Raw genomic sequence first — 19,133 nt, forward strand, 5'->3', positions numbered from 1 at the left:
TGACTGAAAATGTCATGTCATTCCGTAATGTCATTGTTGAGATATTGACGACACAAAATGTGGCAGAAAGAAAGAAGAATAAAAAAAAAAGAGAAATTTTGACAATCACAATAGGTGATACGCTGATAGCGTATCACCTAATGAATGTAACATGCACGCATACACTTCTCAGTTCATTATTGTAGGGAGTTCCCTAAATGCGAATTTAACACTCGCGGAATTGTCGAAAAGTCCTGATTCACAAAAATATTTACTCACTTTCATGGCATTTACAGTACTAACTGGTAATGATTGACTGATGATGCCAAAGATGATGATGATGATGATGATGATGATGATGATGATGATGATGATGATGATGATGATAAATACGATATAAATATATAGCAATGGTGACAACAGTCATTGTGGCATGATGGTGACGATACCCTATAGTTATGATGAATGATGTCTATGAATATTCAGGGTTTCAGAAATAGTCATGGTAAAAAATCAGAGCATAAATACACATACTCAGCCTTTACTACATTCCCATGTTTACACAGTGGTTAAAGATAGGCATTAAAGTGGGTGTAACACCAAGTCTGAGGATGGAAGTGGAAGGTGTAGGACTTGAATCCCAAATCTCCTGATTAAGGGTCAGCACAGTAACCACTACGCCAGTGACTGAACAATCTCCCCGTCACTTACAGTATCTTTGTAAAGTCAGGGAGGTGAGACTCACCTTTCTAACTTGGTCATACATGACACTTTTCTTATTACACATTTTCAGTCACTTCTACTTCTTGAAAAATACAAGTACTGCCTCTGGCACCTTTTGGGGGAAGGAGTATTGAGAAAACAAAGGCAGCAGGGAGAGGAATAAATATGGACTATGAGTAAGTATGAGAAATTGCCAAACTTCTTGGTAAGGCAAACAGTGGCACAACCTTGAGAGATGAAGACAAAAAAAAGAGAAAAGAATTAAAGAAAAGAGCAAACAAATCAATGGAAGTCATACAGCTGTTGGCAGGACTAATCTTGGTCCTTCTATTTCACCTACGTTTGAATGATAGAAAGAAAGAAAGAAAATGAAACACAAAATGCAACAGAAAGAGAGAGAGAGTGAATAGGGGATTAAATCACAGCAAGCTTGGAGATCACTAATCCCTGGGGTGGATACAGGGGCGCGACCGCAGATTTACAATTGGGGAGAGAGAGGACGTCATTTAGGTTAGCCACAGGACCTTAATGAATGGGTGTAGGATTATCAAAGAATGGGGATTTATTTCTACGGGAGGAACGGGGCAAGGTTGTGAGATAGCATCACTGTGAATAGACAGAGGGATGAGTACAGCAAACATGGAAACAGAGCTGTGAACCAGAGAGTGATCAGGACAATGCTAGAAAGAGTTGATTTGATGACAACTCTTTGCTGGAATGACAATTGTCATGGTAACGACAAGAATGCAGCTTCCTGATTGGCTGTTTGCTGTGGGAAGTTGTCATTCCCGCAAGAGTTGTCATCCAAACATCTTTTATGAAATGGGGCCCAGGACAATGCTAGAAAATGGTGAACAAAAAATAAAAAAGAAAGTACAGTGAGACAATGCGTGACAGTATTACAAGTTGGGGACTGGCATTACCAGAAACAGGCAAAGTGTGAAAATGAGACTTAGAGTAGCTGTGAATATCAAGGAAGGACAAATAGCTTAAAAAAAGACTTGAAAATTAAACATAAATGGGATGAAGAAAAAATATCAATATGCCTTGATAATGTAAATGGAACACATTTCTAACTGACTACTCTTTTTGAACACCCTGATTAGGTTTTCTATTCATGATTCAAACAGAAATGAAAAATTACTTAACAAATAAAAAATAACTTTGAGTATCATCACGGCCTAAAATGCAGCAATCTTTGATTTAAAGTGCTTTTTTGAACTTTGAAATAAAGCCTCCTTTATATTGGGTTTCTTTGAACACCACTAGCAGTAAGTTCAACCTTTGTCACTGTCTTGAAAATGCCACTGTCTTCTAAATGCCCACCTGTGAGAAAATGTCAAATGTTGCAGGATAGGAAAACACTGAATGAATATCATAACCAAGAAGGGAAAGAGAAGCCACCTAGCTACCTCTACCAAACACGAGCTTCCTGTCATTTTACATAAAACTGTCAATGAAAAAACTGCATTAATATTGATATGGAATTTACATTTAATTTGAGCATTCTCTGCTGTGTGTGCATTTCAGGACATTTAAGGTGTGGGACCCTGTCTGAAGCTGGGGTGCAACCTTTACCCCTCTCTGTGCCAGGGACTTTGGACAGCATAATCAATGCTATGGAGGTTTCTGTGCCATTCAACACTCAAAGAACAAAAAGGGGTGTATTTATTGTCAAATACAGAACTGGTGGTCAAGAGAGAAGGAGAGGAGAAAGTGTAAACATGAAGGAAAATGGCCATCTATAGATGACCATTGGTCAGAAGGTAGTGAGAATACTCGGGCCGCTGCTTTCAATTACACAGCCACAAACACAGCTGTCGCAACGGATTCACAACTGACCGGATAATCTACAAGGTGGGACTCGACTGTTGTTAACATAAAAATGGCAGCAATCGACCAACGAGAGTCCTTTATACAGGACCTAAACTCAAACAAGTGCTGCATACAATGAGACCAACACGATTCTTAACATTCAGGAACAAAGGCGGACACCCCCACTTGGTGACGCAAACTTACTAAACTGGCTTCACAAGGCAGGGTGAAATGGTCATCACAGCACGTTTCCAAGCACCTTTCTGGACACTCTCAAGTCTAACACAAATGTGATACCATTGATGTCCATGAATCACCATTTTACTACATTCACGTTTCACAAGAATCTCACAGCTTGCTAGGAATTAGAAAGTGACATGGCAGATTCCTTCTAAAGCTTACTTTCTGAAAGAGTGGAAACTCACTATATAAAATAATGAGATTTTCTTCAGTTTTGTAGTCAACTAATTTCTGTGGTCATGCCCAAATCAATATATAAAGGAGGATAGAGCATGTACACTGTTAGTTCCTTACTTGTATGGGACAGACTTCCCAGACTTAGAGAAAATTTGAAGATACAGTAAAAGAAGGACACATTTCTCTAACATTACATTTTGTGGGTGCCTTCACCATCCTTCAATTGGATTAATATGTTTGCATATTAGAAATGTCTGCATAATCATCAGAATCTCATCTTCTGAATATGATCATTTTGTTATAAAGTTAAGAGCATCAAGTTGTAATTTTGAAGTTTGCAATACATTTCCACCCCATCTCCTACTAATTGGATAAATTGGTCATTTAAATGGATAGCAAATTACACATTATACGACATTGTAATTAAGATTGGTAAAGTTTGACTGACTGATTAGAATGGGCGTGGTAAAACCATTTAGCATGTGTATGTAATTAGTCATAACCATATGAAATTTGCTCTTCATACTCCATAACATTGTTGGCAGAACAAGGCAGCCGATAGGTGTTGATATCCGTACGCTTTCATCAAAACCAGAGACCAAAGACTCGACTGAATACTGAAGGATTTAAATGTTGTTGACAGATCATGTCCTTTAAAGGACTACCCCGCCATCTAAAGATTCCCCCCCCCCCCCCACACACACACACACACAGACACAAACAGCAAAATAGATTTGAAAGACCCGTTAGGGGCACTTAAGAAAATGGAAAGAGAATAGATGGACTGGTGGGCTGTACGGTGTGAGCATCGCCCATAAAAAGGAGACAAAATCAATAATTCTTCATCTCCGTGATAAGTCCGCGGATCCAAGCCCCTTTCAAAGGCACAGACTCATTACTAATGTATGGGACCGTTAAAAGCTTCTTTCCAACCCCCCAAAACAGTTGTTTTCTTCTGTTGATACTTATCGACAGCTCCGGTGAGCTGATTCTCTGAATTTTGTACGGTGCTGAGGAAAAGGATCTTTAAAGAATACAATGGACTGACGCCACACTGAAGCTCAAGGCAACATGTCCTTCACCAAGTACAGAATGTCTGCTTTCAACACTTTATGAATGTCAACAAATCAACCAACGCGGAACATATCATGACAATACCATAAAATCTAAATAGATCTGTCTTTCAACGCCAACACATATTTTGACACATCATTCTCCAAGTTCAATATCTGTACACACCGTCATATTCCTATTGGGTTTGTTTTTTTCCTAATCTAAGGGAAAATGACAACATCAAAATGTGTTCAATAATAACAATGTTTCTCCAAGTGTGATGAACACTAGATTTGGAAACACTCAAAAGGTATTATTTTGGAAGATGGAATTCTTCATCAGCTCATTACTATCAAGCTAAGATGCACAATTTGTATCAAGATGGGTATGGGGAGGGAGGCCCTAGGATGGGTCAGGGTAATTAAGTTTCATAGCATTGTCCCTTACCTAGACAGCCTGCCTTGGTACACCTATTAAAGCCCCAAGAATCTTTGCTCTAATACTGTAAGTGAATTCTCACCTAGAATAACAAGATTGACGAATGTCCCATTCTCGATGTTCTCGATGTTGCCCAGCTCAATAAGCTGGCACTCGTAAATACCGGCATCCGCCGCGGTCACGTCGGTGATGGTCAGCGCCGACCCGCCGTCCTCCAGCGAGACGCGGCCGGTGAAGGGCGGACTGATGATGGGATCGGCCGAGTCGAAGAGGACGTAGAAGGGACGCGCGATGTCCTGCCGCTGCCACTGGAGGATGAAGAGGGCGACGGGGAAGTCTGGGGCTGGTGTCGGGAGGACCTGGTCGCAGGGGAGGGTCACCGTGTCCCCGTCCCTCGCCTCCACCAGGATGGCACTGGACTCTGTTGAGAACAAGAAAATATGGACACACCTGGGTTAGACATATTCACTGAATTGAAGTAAACTACACTTTATACACCTTAGTATTATTCTTAGGACTGACAGGTTGAGATAAATTAGTTGGCTGAGAATGATAATGGCATGAAAGTTGCCACTAAAGCCATAGCGTTCGACGCACCGTAACGGCCTTGTCATTCTCAACTGACGAATTGTTCTAAAGTACAGTATACAACCGTACATCCAGTAAAGTTACTGGGTAGCATATCAAGCTTTAAGCACAGTTCACAGCTTTTGGCTGGTAATAGTGTGCTCGAAGTATTAAAAAAAAACAGAGATAAATGGTTTAAAATGATATCTGGTATTAACATTTCTTGCTCATCCTTGAGTTAGGTATTCTAATTGGTGATTCTAACAGTAGCATTAGGACAGATTTGATAATGAGGATAACACACAGAGTAAGAAAACTGTACTACAGCTGCAACAATCGAGCATCAGCTCTTTATGATCTACAGTTGATGAAGACTTCTGAGCAAGGATTTGCACATAGACTTCACAAAAAAAAAAGAGACAAGAGCCCCACAATAAAACTCTCATTGCTCTCTCTCTCTCTCTCTCTATTTTTCCTGTTTTCTGTTCTTCTCTTCCTCTTTCTCCAATTTATCTCTCTCCTTTCTCTCTTAGGCCAAGTAAAAAAAGAAAGTAGTTTCTCGTCCGGGTTTTTTGAGCAAGGCGATGAGGGAGGCCCTTACTATTTGATATCTTACTATTTTTTCGAGGATTGTCAAAATGAAAGTAATATGTGTTTCTCGCCCGGTAATTCTAAGAAAGGTAACGAGAGAGGGCTTTACTATTTTCTATATCCAATTTATGAAATGAAATATCACTCTGGTAGCTGTGTTATGAGAGACCAGGTCCCAAGTGTATGTCTTGCCTGCACTCTGTGCACTTTCAAAAAAAAATAGACATAATAATATGTACCATACTTGAAATGAAACTTCATGCATGCAGAAATACATTTGCTTTTTCTTTCCACTACGTACACTACAGATGTCAAGGGAAAATGACCATCTTAATACTGGTATTTAGTGTTGTAATGGCATTTCTGATACCAGTGTACTTGCAATTCTGATGTATTGTGCTATTAATTGAAACAGGTATAAAACATTCTATCAACAAATGTACGACTAAAATAAATTCCATGATATTCAAAACACTGCTTTATTTATCATTGGTGTTTGTGACTTTTTGTGTCCACACAGCTGGCATGTATCTGCATCTCTTCACAGCACAATTGTAGCACATTCAACTGGAAACTGGCTGGTACAATTGCAGATGGATGTCAAAATGATACTGATATGGCATTATAGCATTAAACATTTAAAGATGTTTCTTCATGTTCTAAAAAGACATTTGATAATCACTCATTTGGATGATGAATGATTGTATCACACTACAGGGGGGTGTTTCATGAAACTTTTTGTCGGTGATTTACACCGACAACTGTTAAAAGCTACCGAAATCCTTGCGTCTGATTGGCTGATAGCAAATTTCTCGGTGAAAACCTCCGACGAACTCGTTGATGAAACGCCCCCCTGGTGATACGACTCACGGCCGTGTCCGTGAATTTACATCGTAAAGAAAAGTATCCCGCAGAAATACGAGACAAACCAGAGTCCGTGGAAAAGTTATTTATTTTGTAGATACACCCATTTAATAATTCTACATTTGCTGGAAAAGCGCATTCATTTTCTCTTCAAAATAGAACAATACATCGCCGTCAGATGCAACGTTACGGAGCAGAGTGTTTGGGCCTCTACACATTCAAATGTGTTCATGCGTGTGTGCAGACAGCTGATAGACCAGGGGGATGGCCATGGGGACCCCGACAGCTACAAACACGCATACGTATACGCGGCCGGCACGGCCACTGCACTGGCACCGTACCTTCCGACACTGCACACACATGCACATAGTCACAATGACATGAAAATGTATACGTGTATACAAACTCGATACAATCCTCACAAGCATTTGTACAGTACAATTCATCCGCTTAAAATATGAGAAACGGGGAAAAATGCGAACAATGCGCGAAATATGCGTAGAATATCAGCGATTGTTCGCAAAAAAATGTTGCCGCTGTCGCGTTCACGACATACCGAGTGCGCTGTACATCACAGCCCAGGCGCAGGCCCGCGCGCCCATCCAACTACAGTTCGACTGCTTTGTGGGTCATTCCTTCTTGCCGAGCTCGCAGTGTGAAATGCGTGCATTATTACATACGCACTACAGAAGCTACAGCTGTACTCCAGCTAAGTAGAGGACGCAAGGCGTAATTAGAAATGAGACATCACGATTGGTAGGTGAATTGTCGATTTTTTTTTTTTTTTTTCGGCGGCCGAAAAAATAGTAAATATCAAAAAAGTCGATGCGGCAACTGAAAATCGATGTGGGCGGGGAGTGGGCTGGGACGAGAATTATGAATTTCTTGGTATTTTCAGCGCCATTTTGAAAATAGTAAATAGTAAAAAAATTGATGCGGCGGCCAAAATCGATGCGCGCGAGGACGAGAAACTGGTTTCTTTTTTTACTTGGCCTTATCTCTTTTTCTTCTCTTTCTTTCTCTTTTTTTTTTCTGTCATATCCATCTCTCTGATATGATTGGCCATGACACATCACCATGGTAATGAAGACGAGATCAATAATAGATTATCCTGTCTGCCTGCTTGGTTTCTGCAATCAGTTTGCAGGCGATACATGAGTCACTCCACTCGGCTACGGAGAAATTTCTTACCTCCTCTGTCATATGGAATACAAATTATAGATGCAGAATACATAAGATGATTTTTAGATTTAAGTGTAAAAAGTCCCCCCAAAATCAATCATTTTAGGGGGAAGGAATGATGACATCACGCACGGCTTGAGCTAAGCTGACCTGACATCACTTCAAGGATTGCATTTCCACAGAGAATTCAATCAAAAGTACAATAATCATTTGAATTGAATTTGGTATAGAGAATATGAAAGCAAGTTATTTTATTCAATTTACTTTCGTTAAGGTTTCAAAAAAAAAATTACACAATTGAAATTCAAAACATACACTTGCAGATCAATGAACAGTAAAAAAAAAAATGTGAAATCCCATGTAAATACAGAATGAACTTTAAATGATAATTTAAGTTTGTAATACAAAATGCATTTAAATCATTCTAGAGTAAGTCATAGTCTTATTGGAAAACCAATATTTTGAAATAAAGATTAGAATCAAAATTTTGAAATAAAGATTAAAATCATTAACAAAAGAGCGATTGAGTCTTAAATCCTGCAACATCATATTTTGTGGCATTCTTATTTCGATGAATTTGCTCGTCAATCAATATTTGCACTTTAATCAAAATCTCCCAAAAATGTTCTCAAGTGATAAGGGGTTACTTTTACATTTTTTGTTGGCTCTTTCTTTTTTATATAGATCCGATGAGTACTGCAAGATTTCATATCTAACATTGGGAGACATTTTTGAATCATGCAAAACTTTGTGACATTTGCAGAAGTGATATAACCTGCTGTAGTAGTATGACTAGATCTAAAGCTAGCTCTGCTATCCTCTGACCTGTTTTACTACATAATAACGGGCCATGTCAATTGCTCTTGGCTCCCCCATCCCCTCCCCCCCCCCCCCACCCTTCCCCTTTGGAGAACATATATTTTAATAGCTGACAAAATCCTGAGGGAGATTTATTACACAACAAATCTCTGCCATATGCTGTCTTAATTCCATGCCATTCTTGCCATTTTTCTATAATGTGTTATCACACCTTTAATAATCAGTAGTTTTTCATGATTAGCTATTCATTCAACACTATGTCATCTTCCATTCTGAATTTGCTGATTTATTTGTTTTCTTTTGCCTTCTTGCCTTCTTCCGTGTTTTCCTCGTCACTAAATGACCAACGGTTTGATTAGGTCCATTGCACATCAGGCAAATCACAAAGACTGTAATTACAGGCAGTGTTAGTCTACTTTCCAGACCACTAACAATTTCCTAATAGTTCTTTATTACTACATCCTTTCTTATCCCCCCCCCCCCTCTTTCTCTCTCTCTCTCTCTCTCTCTCCTGTTCTCTTTAAGATGATCTATCTTTTTCTCTATATCTATATCTATATCCACTGGTTCATCTTCATCTATCCATTTTTCAATCTATCAAACAACCTATTTACACATCTATCTCTATAGGTGTGCCTGTTCTAAACAATAAATCTAGCATGTGTGTTGTAATAAAGAGAAAAGACTGAAAGGCAGACTATACTGCTGCAGCCATAAAAAAGTCTTGTATTATTCTGACAACTAACGACCTCATCAGGGAGGAGAAGAATAAAAAGAAAAACTGAGTCTCATTGACCCATGAAGTCTGTAATGGACCAATTGTAATTAGCCTTCATCAAGTTGTTTTCGCAGTATGCAAATTAGGAGAAAGAAAGGGCTGATTTCAACAAGATTAACTTGTCTACACTTGCAGACTCTTTTATTGCTCAGTATCAATCTGCACGGAATAGAGAAAAAATTAACAACTGTGTCTGCTTGAGAAACTACCCTATAGCATAAGTCTGATATCATCAAAATAATATGTTTCATGATATCAGAACTCCACATCCATAAATTAAAGTCTTGACAGAATTTTAGGTACTGTCTTTAATAAACAAGACTACACATTTCTCAGAGTTTAATTGCAACTTGAGTAGCATATTAAGTGTCCTGAAGTAATTACAAAATAATTGTTATTTCTAGAGTCAATATATACTGTATATGTGGACATCAGCTGTCAGTTTGACCATATCTTTTTACTCCTTCTACATATAGTCAATTCAGGTTCCAGCGATACAACATGCACACAGGTTGTGAAGAGATCAAAAGCACTGTATTTACCTTTAATCTCCCACTATAATTATGTTTGCCTTACCATTTCCCAGGTTGTTGATGCTGTTGTTTTTGTTTGGCACATAACACGATTAAGATAAAAGCATGTAAAGTAACAATATCAATTGCATAACCTGTATCAACCCTATATTCACAAATAGATTGAATGAACTACAGAATATACTACTACATACTGCAATTTCTTTAAATGACCCGAGAGGCACACAATTCCAACCAGATAAATTTCCCATGTCTTTTTGAATATTACCATGATTGATCTGGAATGTCTTTACTAGGACTGCCTTTGGGAATGGAGAAAATGACACATATTGTGAAACTATGAATACATTGTATATTGCCTGTGTACCATGAAGCATAAAAGCTTGACTGCGCTTGTAATATACAATCCAAATCAGACTCATTCATCCTACTTTACATCTTCCTATTAAAGGTCAAAAAATCAGCATGACTGAGGATTGAAGATATGCGTAATGAATGAAAAATGCTACAACACACAATGTCAGATTTACACAGACACTTTTCAGGTTTGGCTTTGTTTGCAAAGTATATTTCATGTTGCTTTGATAAGATTAATGTTACAAGGATATTCAAAGACTATCATCTTCTCAGGTAAACACTGCTACATGTTTCTGCTGGGTGATGCCTGTCTAAATGGTACTATTTTGGAGTCAGATTTGAAAAGAATCAGACCCCCTTTGAGAGCAGTTTAACCTTTTATTCTCTTTTTCTTTAGAAAAGCAATTGATGCAAACGACACACTTTGGGGGGTTAGAATGACCCAAATGAGCCAGGAAACACAATGGGGTATTAAATACACACATCATTATATGCAGCATTGCACGGGAATAATGAGCTTCTGTGTTATTCAGTCCCAAACTGCTGATAACTTTGTGAGTCACCTGGCTTGAGAAAGATTATTTTGGGTGTAAGTTTGGCACTGTAGGGGGCCATATGAATTTCTATTTTACAAAAACACTATGCCTTCTCCATGGCACACGCACACTTCAGAGCAACATGCCAACATCAAATGATCGTATTAGAAAACGAATAAACAGTGTCAATATCTTGTTTAGCATTCTTTCAGCCTGTGAGGAAAGGGTCCAAAAGGAGTTGCTGCTTTCTGGAACAAATGAATGTGACACATGTAAAAACAGCAAATTGTACAACATCGAATATAGGCGACTTATAAATCTCTTCTTTCTAACCACTTTTGCTTTCCTTTCTTGTTTCTTTCTCTCACTATCTTTTTCTTTCTATCCATCTCTCTCACTCTCTTTATATTTTTCTCTCACTCCTTCACCTTTCACTCTCCTTCTCCTGAAATTTTTCTCTCTTCCTGTCACTCTCCCATAATGCAGAACTTCTGAGCCACAACTAATTATCAAAAGCAACAAGCCTCAGTCCATGACCTCATCAGTTCTATACACCATGTGTCTTGCTCTCTAAAATTAATTCATTCTTAACCCGTTGAAGACTTGTCCCCAAGTATACTCGGGCAGGTGTCTATATGGGAAATGCGTGTTGTACTATGTAGCAAAATCAGCCCATCCTCAATGGGTTAAACGAGACATCTGTTCCTGACCCGTCGCGCAAAGTTTTAAACTTTTCTCAAAACAACTTGGATACTTTGCAGTAGAGTAAAATAGAAGAAAAAAAAAGTTAAGCACACACTTTAACATCTCATCAATTCAGACTGAGAATGGTTCAATAACATGAAGAAATTGCACTTTCCTGCATCTAGGCCTACACTTTGAGGTCCTGCTCGGAGCAGATTTGTAATGGGGTGGGGGGTATGGGGGGTGGGCTTTTGATGAGGACAGTTTGAATAACATCTCAGCCCGCTTTGGGATTGTAACTGTCCTTCGGGCCAGCTCAAGAGACAATGGTGTCCATGGACCTAAATCCAAGGGAGCGGCTATTTCCACAGTAACTCTACGCTCCGCTGCCCCTGGGGAACGGGGGAGAGGATGAGCCCCATGGAGGATTTGCCCCCCTCTGTCTACTGATTCTCTTGGCGACCACAAATGCAAAAGCCCTGTTTTCGTGTTTTCACTCCATTAACAGCACGCAATGTATCGTCTAAAGGGAAAACACAGCCTCCTCCACACACAAAAAAAGCCTCTCCACAGACTTTGAGCTCAGATTTTTCTGGGTAAACAGATCCGTGTTTTGGGAACATCGTAAGTCAGTTGTTAGCAGGAGGTACAGTGTTTGGAGAAAGGGATGGCCTACCTTCAAGTGTAATAGTGTGGAGACGTTGTGCGGAGGGGGGATGGAGTGCTATTGAAAAAAGACTCTACATAAAGGAGCTAAGATTTTATGTGGGAGGAAAAAAAAGAAACTTGTTTTTAATAGTGACCCTTAACATGTCAATCAGACTTTAAATTCAGCATTAATCCATGTTCAGCTCGGCTATTGCAAGTGTTGCTTGAACAAAGCAGTGTTCCATTGGTATGAAGGACTGTCTTACATTAACTTTCCCAAAACCAAAGTGTACTTACATGGACACAGACTAAGCCTCGCAATTATGGAGGCAAAGGAATGGCAAGCAAAATATTACAATAAACTATAGAGCTACGGACTGAATAAATGGTTCAGATAGTGATTTACAGACCTTGATACAGTGACGCACTTTTGACAAGATCAAAACTACACAGAGTTTCTGATAGTTACAATTTTTGTACTTTTCTTTCTTGATTGAAGTAAATGATAGTGTCTACAGAAAGGCAGGGAAGAAGGAGTTTTTTTCTGTCAAACAGTGCATTCTCATTCTGACGAACAAACATGGTTGTAACGAAATTCCGTTTACAACGAAGTAAAAATACAGGTCCTGACATTATCCGTACTCTATGTTTTTATATTGTTTATTTGTTTGGTTATAACGAAATTTTGATATAATGAAAGAAAACTGCCAGTCCCGAGGACTTTGTCATAACGGGAGTCCACTAGAATACCAGTGAGGTACATAAAGTCTCAGAAATGATATAGATTGACATCTCACTATCAATACACACAACATACATTTGTACATGGAGTATACAAAACTAACCCTCACACCACAGCATTTTTCAAGATAAAGTACACGTAGTGACTGCATTTGCACATTAAACCCTTTTGTCTCAAGGACTTTGGATGATGTAAACAACACTATGGGGTTTTTATATACCCAAGCAGTGAAGAGCAAATCTCATTCTTGATCTAAGGACGGAGATATATTATGACCACATGATACATTATCTCTGTTTCATTTTCATTGTGGTACAGAAATCACAAAACTTGCATCGCTATTTAGACAAAGAGACAGATAAAAGAAAAAAATGCAGCTGCAAAGCTTATTAATATCCAGGGTGGTCCACAACTTGAAATTTTAGCATGTTGCAAGCTCAGAATCTGAGAATATTGCAGAAATTGAATATGCGCGGAGCGCACACGATGAGTACGTAGTACGCAATATTTTGCTGCTTATCTCTCTTTGTGCTGCTCACATTCAATGTTCTCTCTCATGTTTGCACACAAATATCTAAAGTACCTGGTAGTTTGATGTTTCTTATGTTATGCACATGTTTTGCACATTTTTGAATACTTTTACTTTGAGCTTGTTGCAAATTCTTGAGGATGTTGCATAGCATGTTGCTGGCTTTTTAGGATGTTGCACAAGAATTTTAGCATGTTGCAGCGACATGCTAACACCCCTCATGGACCACCCTGAATATCTGCTGAACACAAAGCTGTCGGAGCATCAGAATACAAAACAAGAACTGAAACTTGCTGTGTATCACGTGTATGAAATACAGTCTTTGGAAATATATCAAACAACTATCAAATATATGGATGAACACACATGAGGTGAATGCATCCCACACAAACTTTGATCAGTTTTTATTGTGATTGGAGTCACTGACAGGTTATCCTACTAAAAAAAAATAAAAAAATAAAAAAAACACTTTCTAGCCTAAAAAGTGCAATTGCTACCTTTGATCTTCTCATCCCCTTAAAAACAAACAAACAAACAGACAAACAAAGTTTCCATTTGTTGTCTTTGATTTTGTTTGTTGTTGCAGTTGTTAGGTTTGTCTTCCATCAACCATTTTGGGGTTTTGCTTTGCTGCTGCTGCTGTTGTTCTTGTTCTTGCTGCTACTGTTGCCATTGTTTTGTTGTAGTTTACAGCAGGAAGGGGGGATTTGAGGTACCCCTAGCAAAAGTGGGAGGTGAGGTACCCCTAGCACTGCTTCATGGTCCAACCGGAAAGGATTCCGTGCTCACTCAATCGGGACGAGTTGACGGTTAGACCGTTTGAATTTGCCCCTCTGCTTGCACACCAAACAATGCCTTCCCTTGGCCCAATCCACTCACCCTGAGCCTCCGCTCACTCCGCAGCCAGCTGAGAAAGAGAAGAGCTTACAGCTGGGTTTTCTGGGGCAGCGGACCCTTTTCGATGGGGCTAGTGGGAGAGCATTAACGGTTGGTAACTTTCAGACCCCCCCCCCCCTTCTCTTTCTCCCTCTCCCTCGCTCTCTCTGTTTTGGATTTAGCGTATTTCAAAAGATGCGGTCTACAGTGGCGGTGGTTGGTACCCTGCCCAGATGGCTTAGAACGTGATACGCTCCCACTCCAATGAAAGTCACTTGTACACCAGCGACATTACGGTATCAGATCCTCCAAGTGATACCATTCTACATTTCCTAAATTCTCTTTCTCCCCCTTTCCCCCCCCCCCTTTTTTTCTTTCCCTCCCCTTTTCTCTCTCCCTCTTCATTTCTTCTCCCCTCTCTCTCCGTCTGTTCTCCTTCATTCTTCCTTTCTTTCTTCTTCTCTCTCTCTCTCTCTTGCTCCATCTCCATCTCATTCTCTGTGTTGGTGTCATCGCCATGGTGACACTCTTCCTCTCCTCCCACTTTCTACCACTTTGAATGATGCAGGTTGCTGATTGCACCAGGCTCCTCCCAAGTGGACGTCACTGGCACCACCGAGACAAGGAAAAGTTAGATAAAATTGAAAACTTTTGGTTTTCATCAAGAGATGTAAACTGATGTGGATGTCGACCCCCCAAGGCCAGAGAAGATGAAGGGAGAGAAATATATAGAGAGAAGGAGAGAGATGAATATCTCTCATGGTACAAAAAGCTAACATGGGACACAACATAAAAGTTTCTATTTCTCTCTACGCTGTGTAATCAAGAAAATGTAATGTACAGTTTGTACAAGCGAAGTTTTTCATGCATGTACCAGCAATTCAAATGTCACACTGCAGCAATAATGTTAACTACAACTGTAAAACAATTGTAGTAATGTTTGAACACTACATTGTATTCCACGTAAAACTACAGAAGCTGATTTTTGGAGTTCTAGTTTTTGATTCAAATTACCATGCATCCAGTGTCTTCTGAAATGATCAATTATCACTTTTGAGCAGTGAATCAGCACTTGCTACAATCATGTCACGCTTAATATTTCTTGTTTGAAGTTCGGAAAACCATTAACATTAAATATCAATCTTACAATATCCCAAAATGCTTGCAATACCAAACATATGTGTCAATGGCTCAAACCTATAGTTATTCAGAAGAGGAATCATTGAAATCCACTGTAATATAGAGATGATTTATTAGCTATGTTGTTTATTATGATGATATCATGTTCTTACTTTCTTTATATTCCATGATATGCTGATAAGTACCATTACCTAACTTTATTTCCGAACAGGTCTATTTGAAGGACTAGTAAAATTGTAGACATTGCAATATAATCCCACTCAATTTATGATTATCTTCAAGAGTGCCTAATATCACAAGCACTAATACTTTATTCACAAAAGGAGAGTATTCCAATCTCAAGCTTATTCAGCCATACCTATTTTTTCATCACCAGCTAATTTGAAAGTGAGCATATCTCTTTTCATAATGCCATTGACCCTTGACCTTTCTTTCTTCAAGCGCCAGACCTGGAGGTTATATTTGATTGGGGGCGAGGGTAGGATGTATGTATGATTGGGGTTGCCACGGGTCACCTCTTTATCGAGATCATGAAAAGAAATATTCCACCCTACTCCACACACACTAAGCACTCCAATTAGGATCTGTTTTCTCACCTTTAGACATGCAAAATGGACTCCTGAAGTTGTATTAATGTCTTGGTAGATGTGAAGGGTGGGGCAGGGAGGGGAGAGGAGGAAGGAGGGGGGTGGCAAATTGAAGCACAATCATAACAAGGGGCTCCTTCACATCTGAAAATCAATGTGTCTACTCAAGGAGGTACTAGGCAAAGACCTAGTACCTCCTTGGTCTAGTCCAGCATTTTATACATAAAAGAAGAGCAGACATTATTCTCCAGAATGAAAATATCATCATGACGAGCACATTGCATTGCTGCCAGTTCAGCTGCTGGTTGCAGTTTAGGTTTCGATTAAGTTTTTTCTGTTTTGTTTGTTTGTTTGTTTTTTGTTTCTTTGTTGTTGTTGGGTTTTTTTTTTGTGTGTATGCAGGTTCTTATTTACCATGTGAACTCATCCCCCATATTGAAATGATAAGCATGTTTACACCACTGCATGTAACTAGTTTTCCATCACTGAGCCAGTTTATACACTGGAATCTACTCATAGAGGCTACGTAATGTACACACTGTACATAATACTATGCATCCATCACTCTGGGAATAAAAATTAACCTAATTGCATCATGCCTGAAACATTCAAGTTGACTAATTGGACTAGAATGAAAAATCTCATTACCTCATACCTGCAAATCATGTTTAATTGAGCTGTATTAAAAATCACATTTGCACTTAGGAATACAATAGTCAAACAAGAAATTTGTGTGAAATTTGAAGGTTTGCAAATTCAGTGGATCAACTCTATACCTTTCTATCTTTTTTTAAGATATCTTTTAATAAAAATATGTCTTGTAATATTCAATGCTCAAAATACACTTTTTAGGTTGTCTTTTTTATTTCTTTTCTTTTCTTACCCTGCAGTTTGCACAGTAGTTTAACACTCCATTTGCCTCAAGCTGGTTCTATTTACACTCTCCAACCCATGTAAACATGGCCAACCGCAGAAGACACACATTACATGCATCCCCTCTGTTACGCTCGCTCACATCTGTGCACTGTTCCCGATAGTCCATTTCAATGCCTATTAAAATGGTTCTACCGCACGTGTATCATGATGTTCATATCGTGTGTGACATGATATCAAGTGGGTTCCCCACACTTGTTTTGATCGGTATTACTTTCCCGCACTGACTATATTTCCACAATGAAATGGCAAGGCTGATTTGTTTGGGTATTAAGATACAAATTGATACAGTTCTAAACACTTCCCACCCACTCTGCTCAATGTCTGGCTTTCCTTCTCTCTCTCCCTCCACTCACTTTCACTCTCTCTCCCTCTCTGCCTATCTATCTATTTCTCTTTCTATAAATCTACTTACCAACTCTTCTTTCCTTCTTTCCTTTGTCTCTTTTCCTTAGAACTCTTTCTTTAGAAGATATAAAAGATTTCCTCTGTCACAAAGTCATACCAGAGCTGCACACTAACCCATTTTTTCTACAGGTCCAACCTGCTTGTCGGACCAGTAAGTACCCAGTTTTTCCATGTTTTACTGGTCCATTCCTGAAAAAGTTACTGGTCCAACAGTAGTTTATACTGGTCAAGGACCATCAGACCAGTGTGAGTGTGCTGCCTTGCACATAAAGCTAAACTTGGTTTCTCTCTTTCTCACCTCCTTCTTCTTCTACCCCATCTGTAGACTGATCGCCATCTTTTCCTACCAGGGTGCTACATAAGCACTTGCCCGATTGCCTGGGGCTAGTGAAAATCAAAGTCCGGCAAGTGTTTTCGAACAACGAAAAAAAAATGCTTGCCCAAATTGAAGCCACTGTTTTTTTTTTCACTTATTTGCGCCTACAAACCCACAAAGTCAACTGTTGTAAAGAGGCCCGAAGATAATGACTGTTATGTGATTCAACGTAGGCCCTACTTTATTTCATTTCAGCAATCTTCCAATACTTTTGTGAAAAAGCTCCAATGCAATGTAATACCAACATAAAATCAAATAAAGTTTGTTACTCAATTGTTAATGTGTGTAAGCGTGCACAGCAATGTGTGCAGTTTATTCAAATGACTGTGTTTTATCAAGCCCATGACTTACATGTTATTCTCTATATAATTTTCTGATATTTTGGACTTTATCCTTGGGCAAGGAAAATTCATGTTTGGGCAAGTGTTCTGCAACAATTTGAAAATCTGCTTGCCCGACTGGGCAAGTGGTAAAGATTATGCAGCACCCTGCCTACCCCTTCCTCCTCCTCTTCCTCCTCCTCACCCTCCACATCCTCCTCATCTTGTATAGCCCCTCCCCCTCCTCTCCTTTCAGCCCACTTAGATCTCTTCTTTATGTCTACCAGCTGATAACAGAAGTCAAGATGGTTTATAGAAGAAGAGGATGTACAGTATCTAATCATGGACCTAGGTCCATGATCTAATCCTAAACACCAAATTATTTTCTTGTGCACGCATACATATTGTGTCAATTTGTTTGTGCATTTATGGCAATCTCTGAGCAGGATTGCTGCTCTGGTGCACAGCAAAATTGTCCATGTGAGTTCTCGTAAACCACATTAAGTGGCATCTTCATATCTCTATCAGTGTTCAGATGGCAAAATTATTTGCCCAAGGGAAGAATGGGGAAATCCCGGTGTATTGTGGATCTCCTCGCTTTGCTTCTGATTTAAACTTGGTTGGAGGACCTTAATCAAGAAAATATAGTGATCAACGAAACTGAAATCATACACACAAATGCTAGTGTTGAACAAACTATATTTAAACTATTTCTTTTATCTTTAAGGAAACACCCAAAGCACTTTTCGAACATGTGTGGATTTTGCCATACATGCATATGTATGCTTTATGTGATTTACCTTCCTCTATAGGCGAGAGAGTACTTAAGTGAAGTGAAGTCATACAAAATTGTTCTGATGCATTTCTTTATTATTTGGCCTTTGACATATTAAAGGTGTGCGTTGCCATTGTGTGTTCCAGGAGCACTTTGTAGCAACAAAAGGTTTCCCTGCATGGACCGAAATCTCAGCACGAATACTGAAGAAACTATGACCATTTCTAAAACATGTCACTGTACAATATGGCACCTCACAAAAACCAAAGTTCGTTGTTCTATTCTTCTACTTTTTTTTGGGGGGGGGGGGGGGGGGGGATAAAATCCAACTGCAAGCATACACAAAGTTAACCAGCCAGCTCTGCCGCTGTCGTTTAAAATCAAAATAACCTCAACAGAAATTATGGATGAAGGAAAACAAATATCAGACCCACACACCCCAACCAGTGAAAAAGAGAGGTTA

At 39.2% G+C, this 19,133-nt stretch overlaps 1 protein-coding gene across 1 annotated transcript in view; it reads right to left on the reverse strand.

Annotated features, from left to right (window-relative positions):
- LOC139736517 (uncharacterized) overlaps positions 1 to 19,133 on the reverse strand; it is a 90,602-nt gene that overhangs the window by 29,379 nt on the left and 42,090 nt on the right. Inside the window, exon 2 of the mRNA XM_071647267.1 lies at positions 4,508 to 4,846. Within this exon, the coding sequence (XP_071503368.1) occupies positions 4,508 to 4,846 (339 nt within the window). The remainder of the gene's footprint in view (positions 1 to 4,507; positions 4,847 to 19,133) is intronic.

The sequence above is a fragment of the Diadema antillarum genome, unplaced genomic scaffold (assembly GCF_040938485.1).
Source record: "Diadema antillarum isolate AM-2024a unplaced genomic scaffold, OU_Dant_1.0 seq00000651_RagTag, whole genome shotgun sequence".
Taxonomy (NCBI): domain Eukaryota; kingdom Metazoa; phylum Echinodermata; class Echinoidea; order Diadematoida; family Diadematidae; genus Diadema; species Diadema antillarum.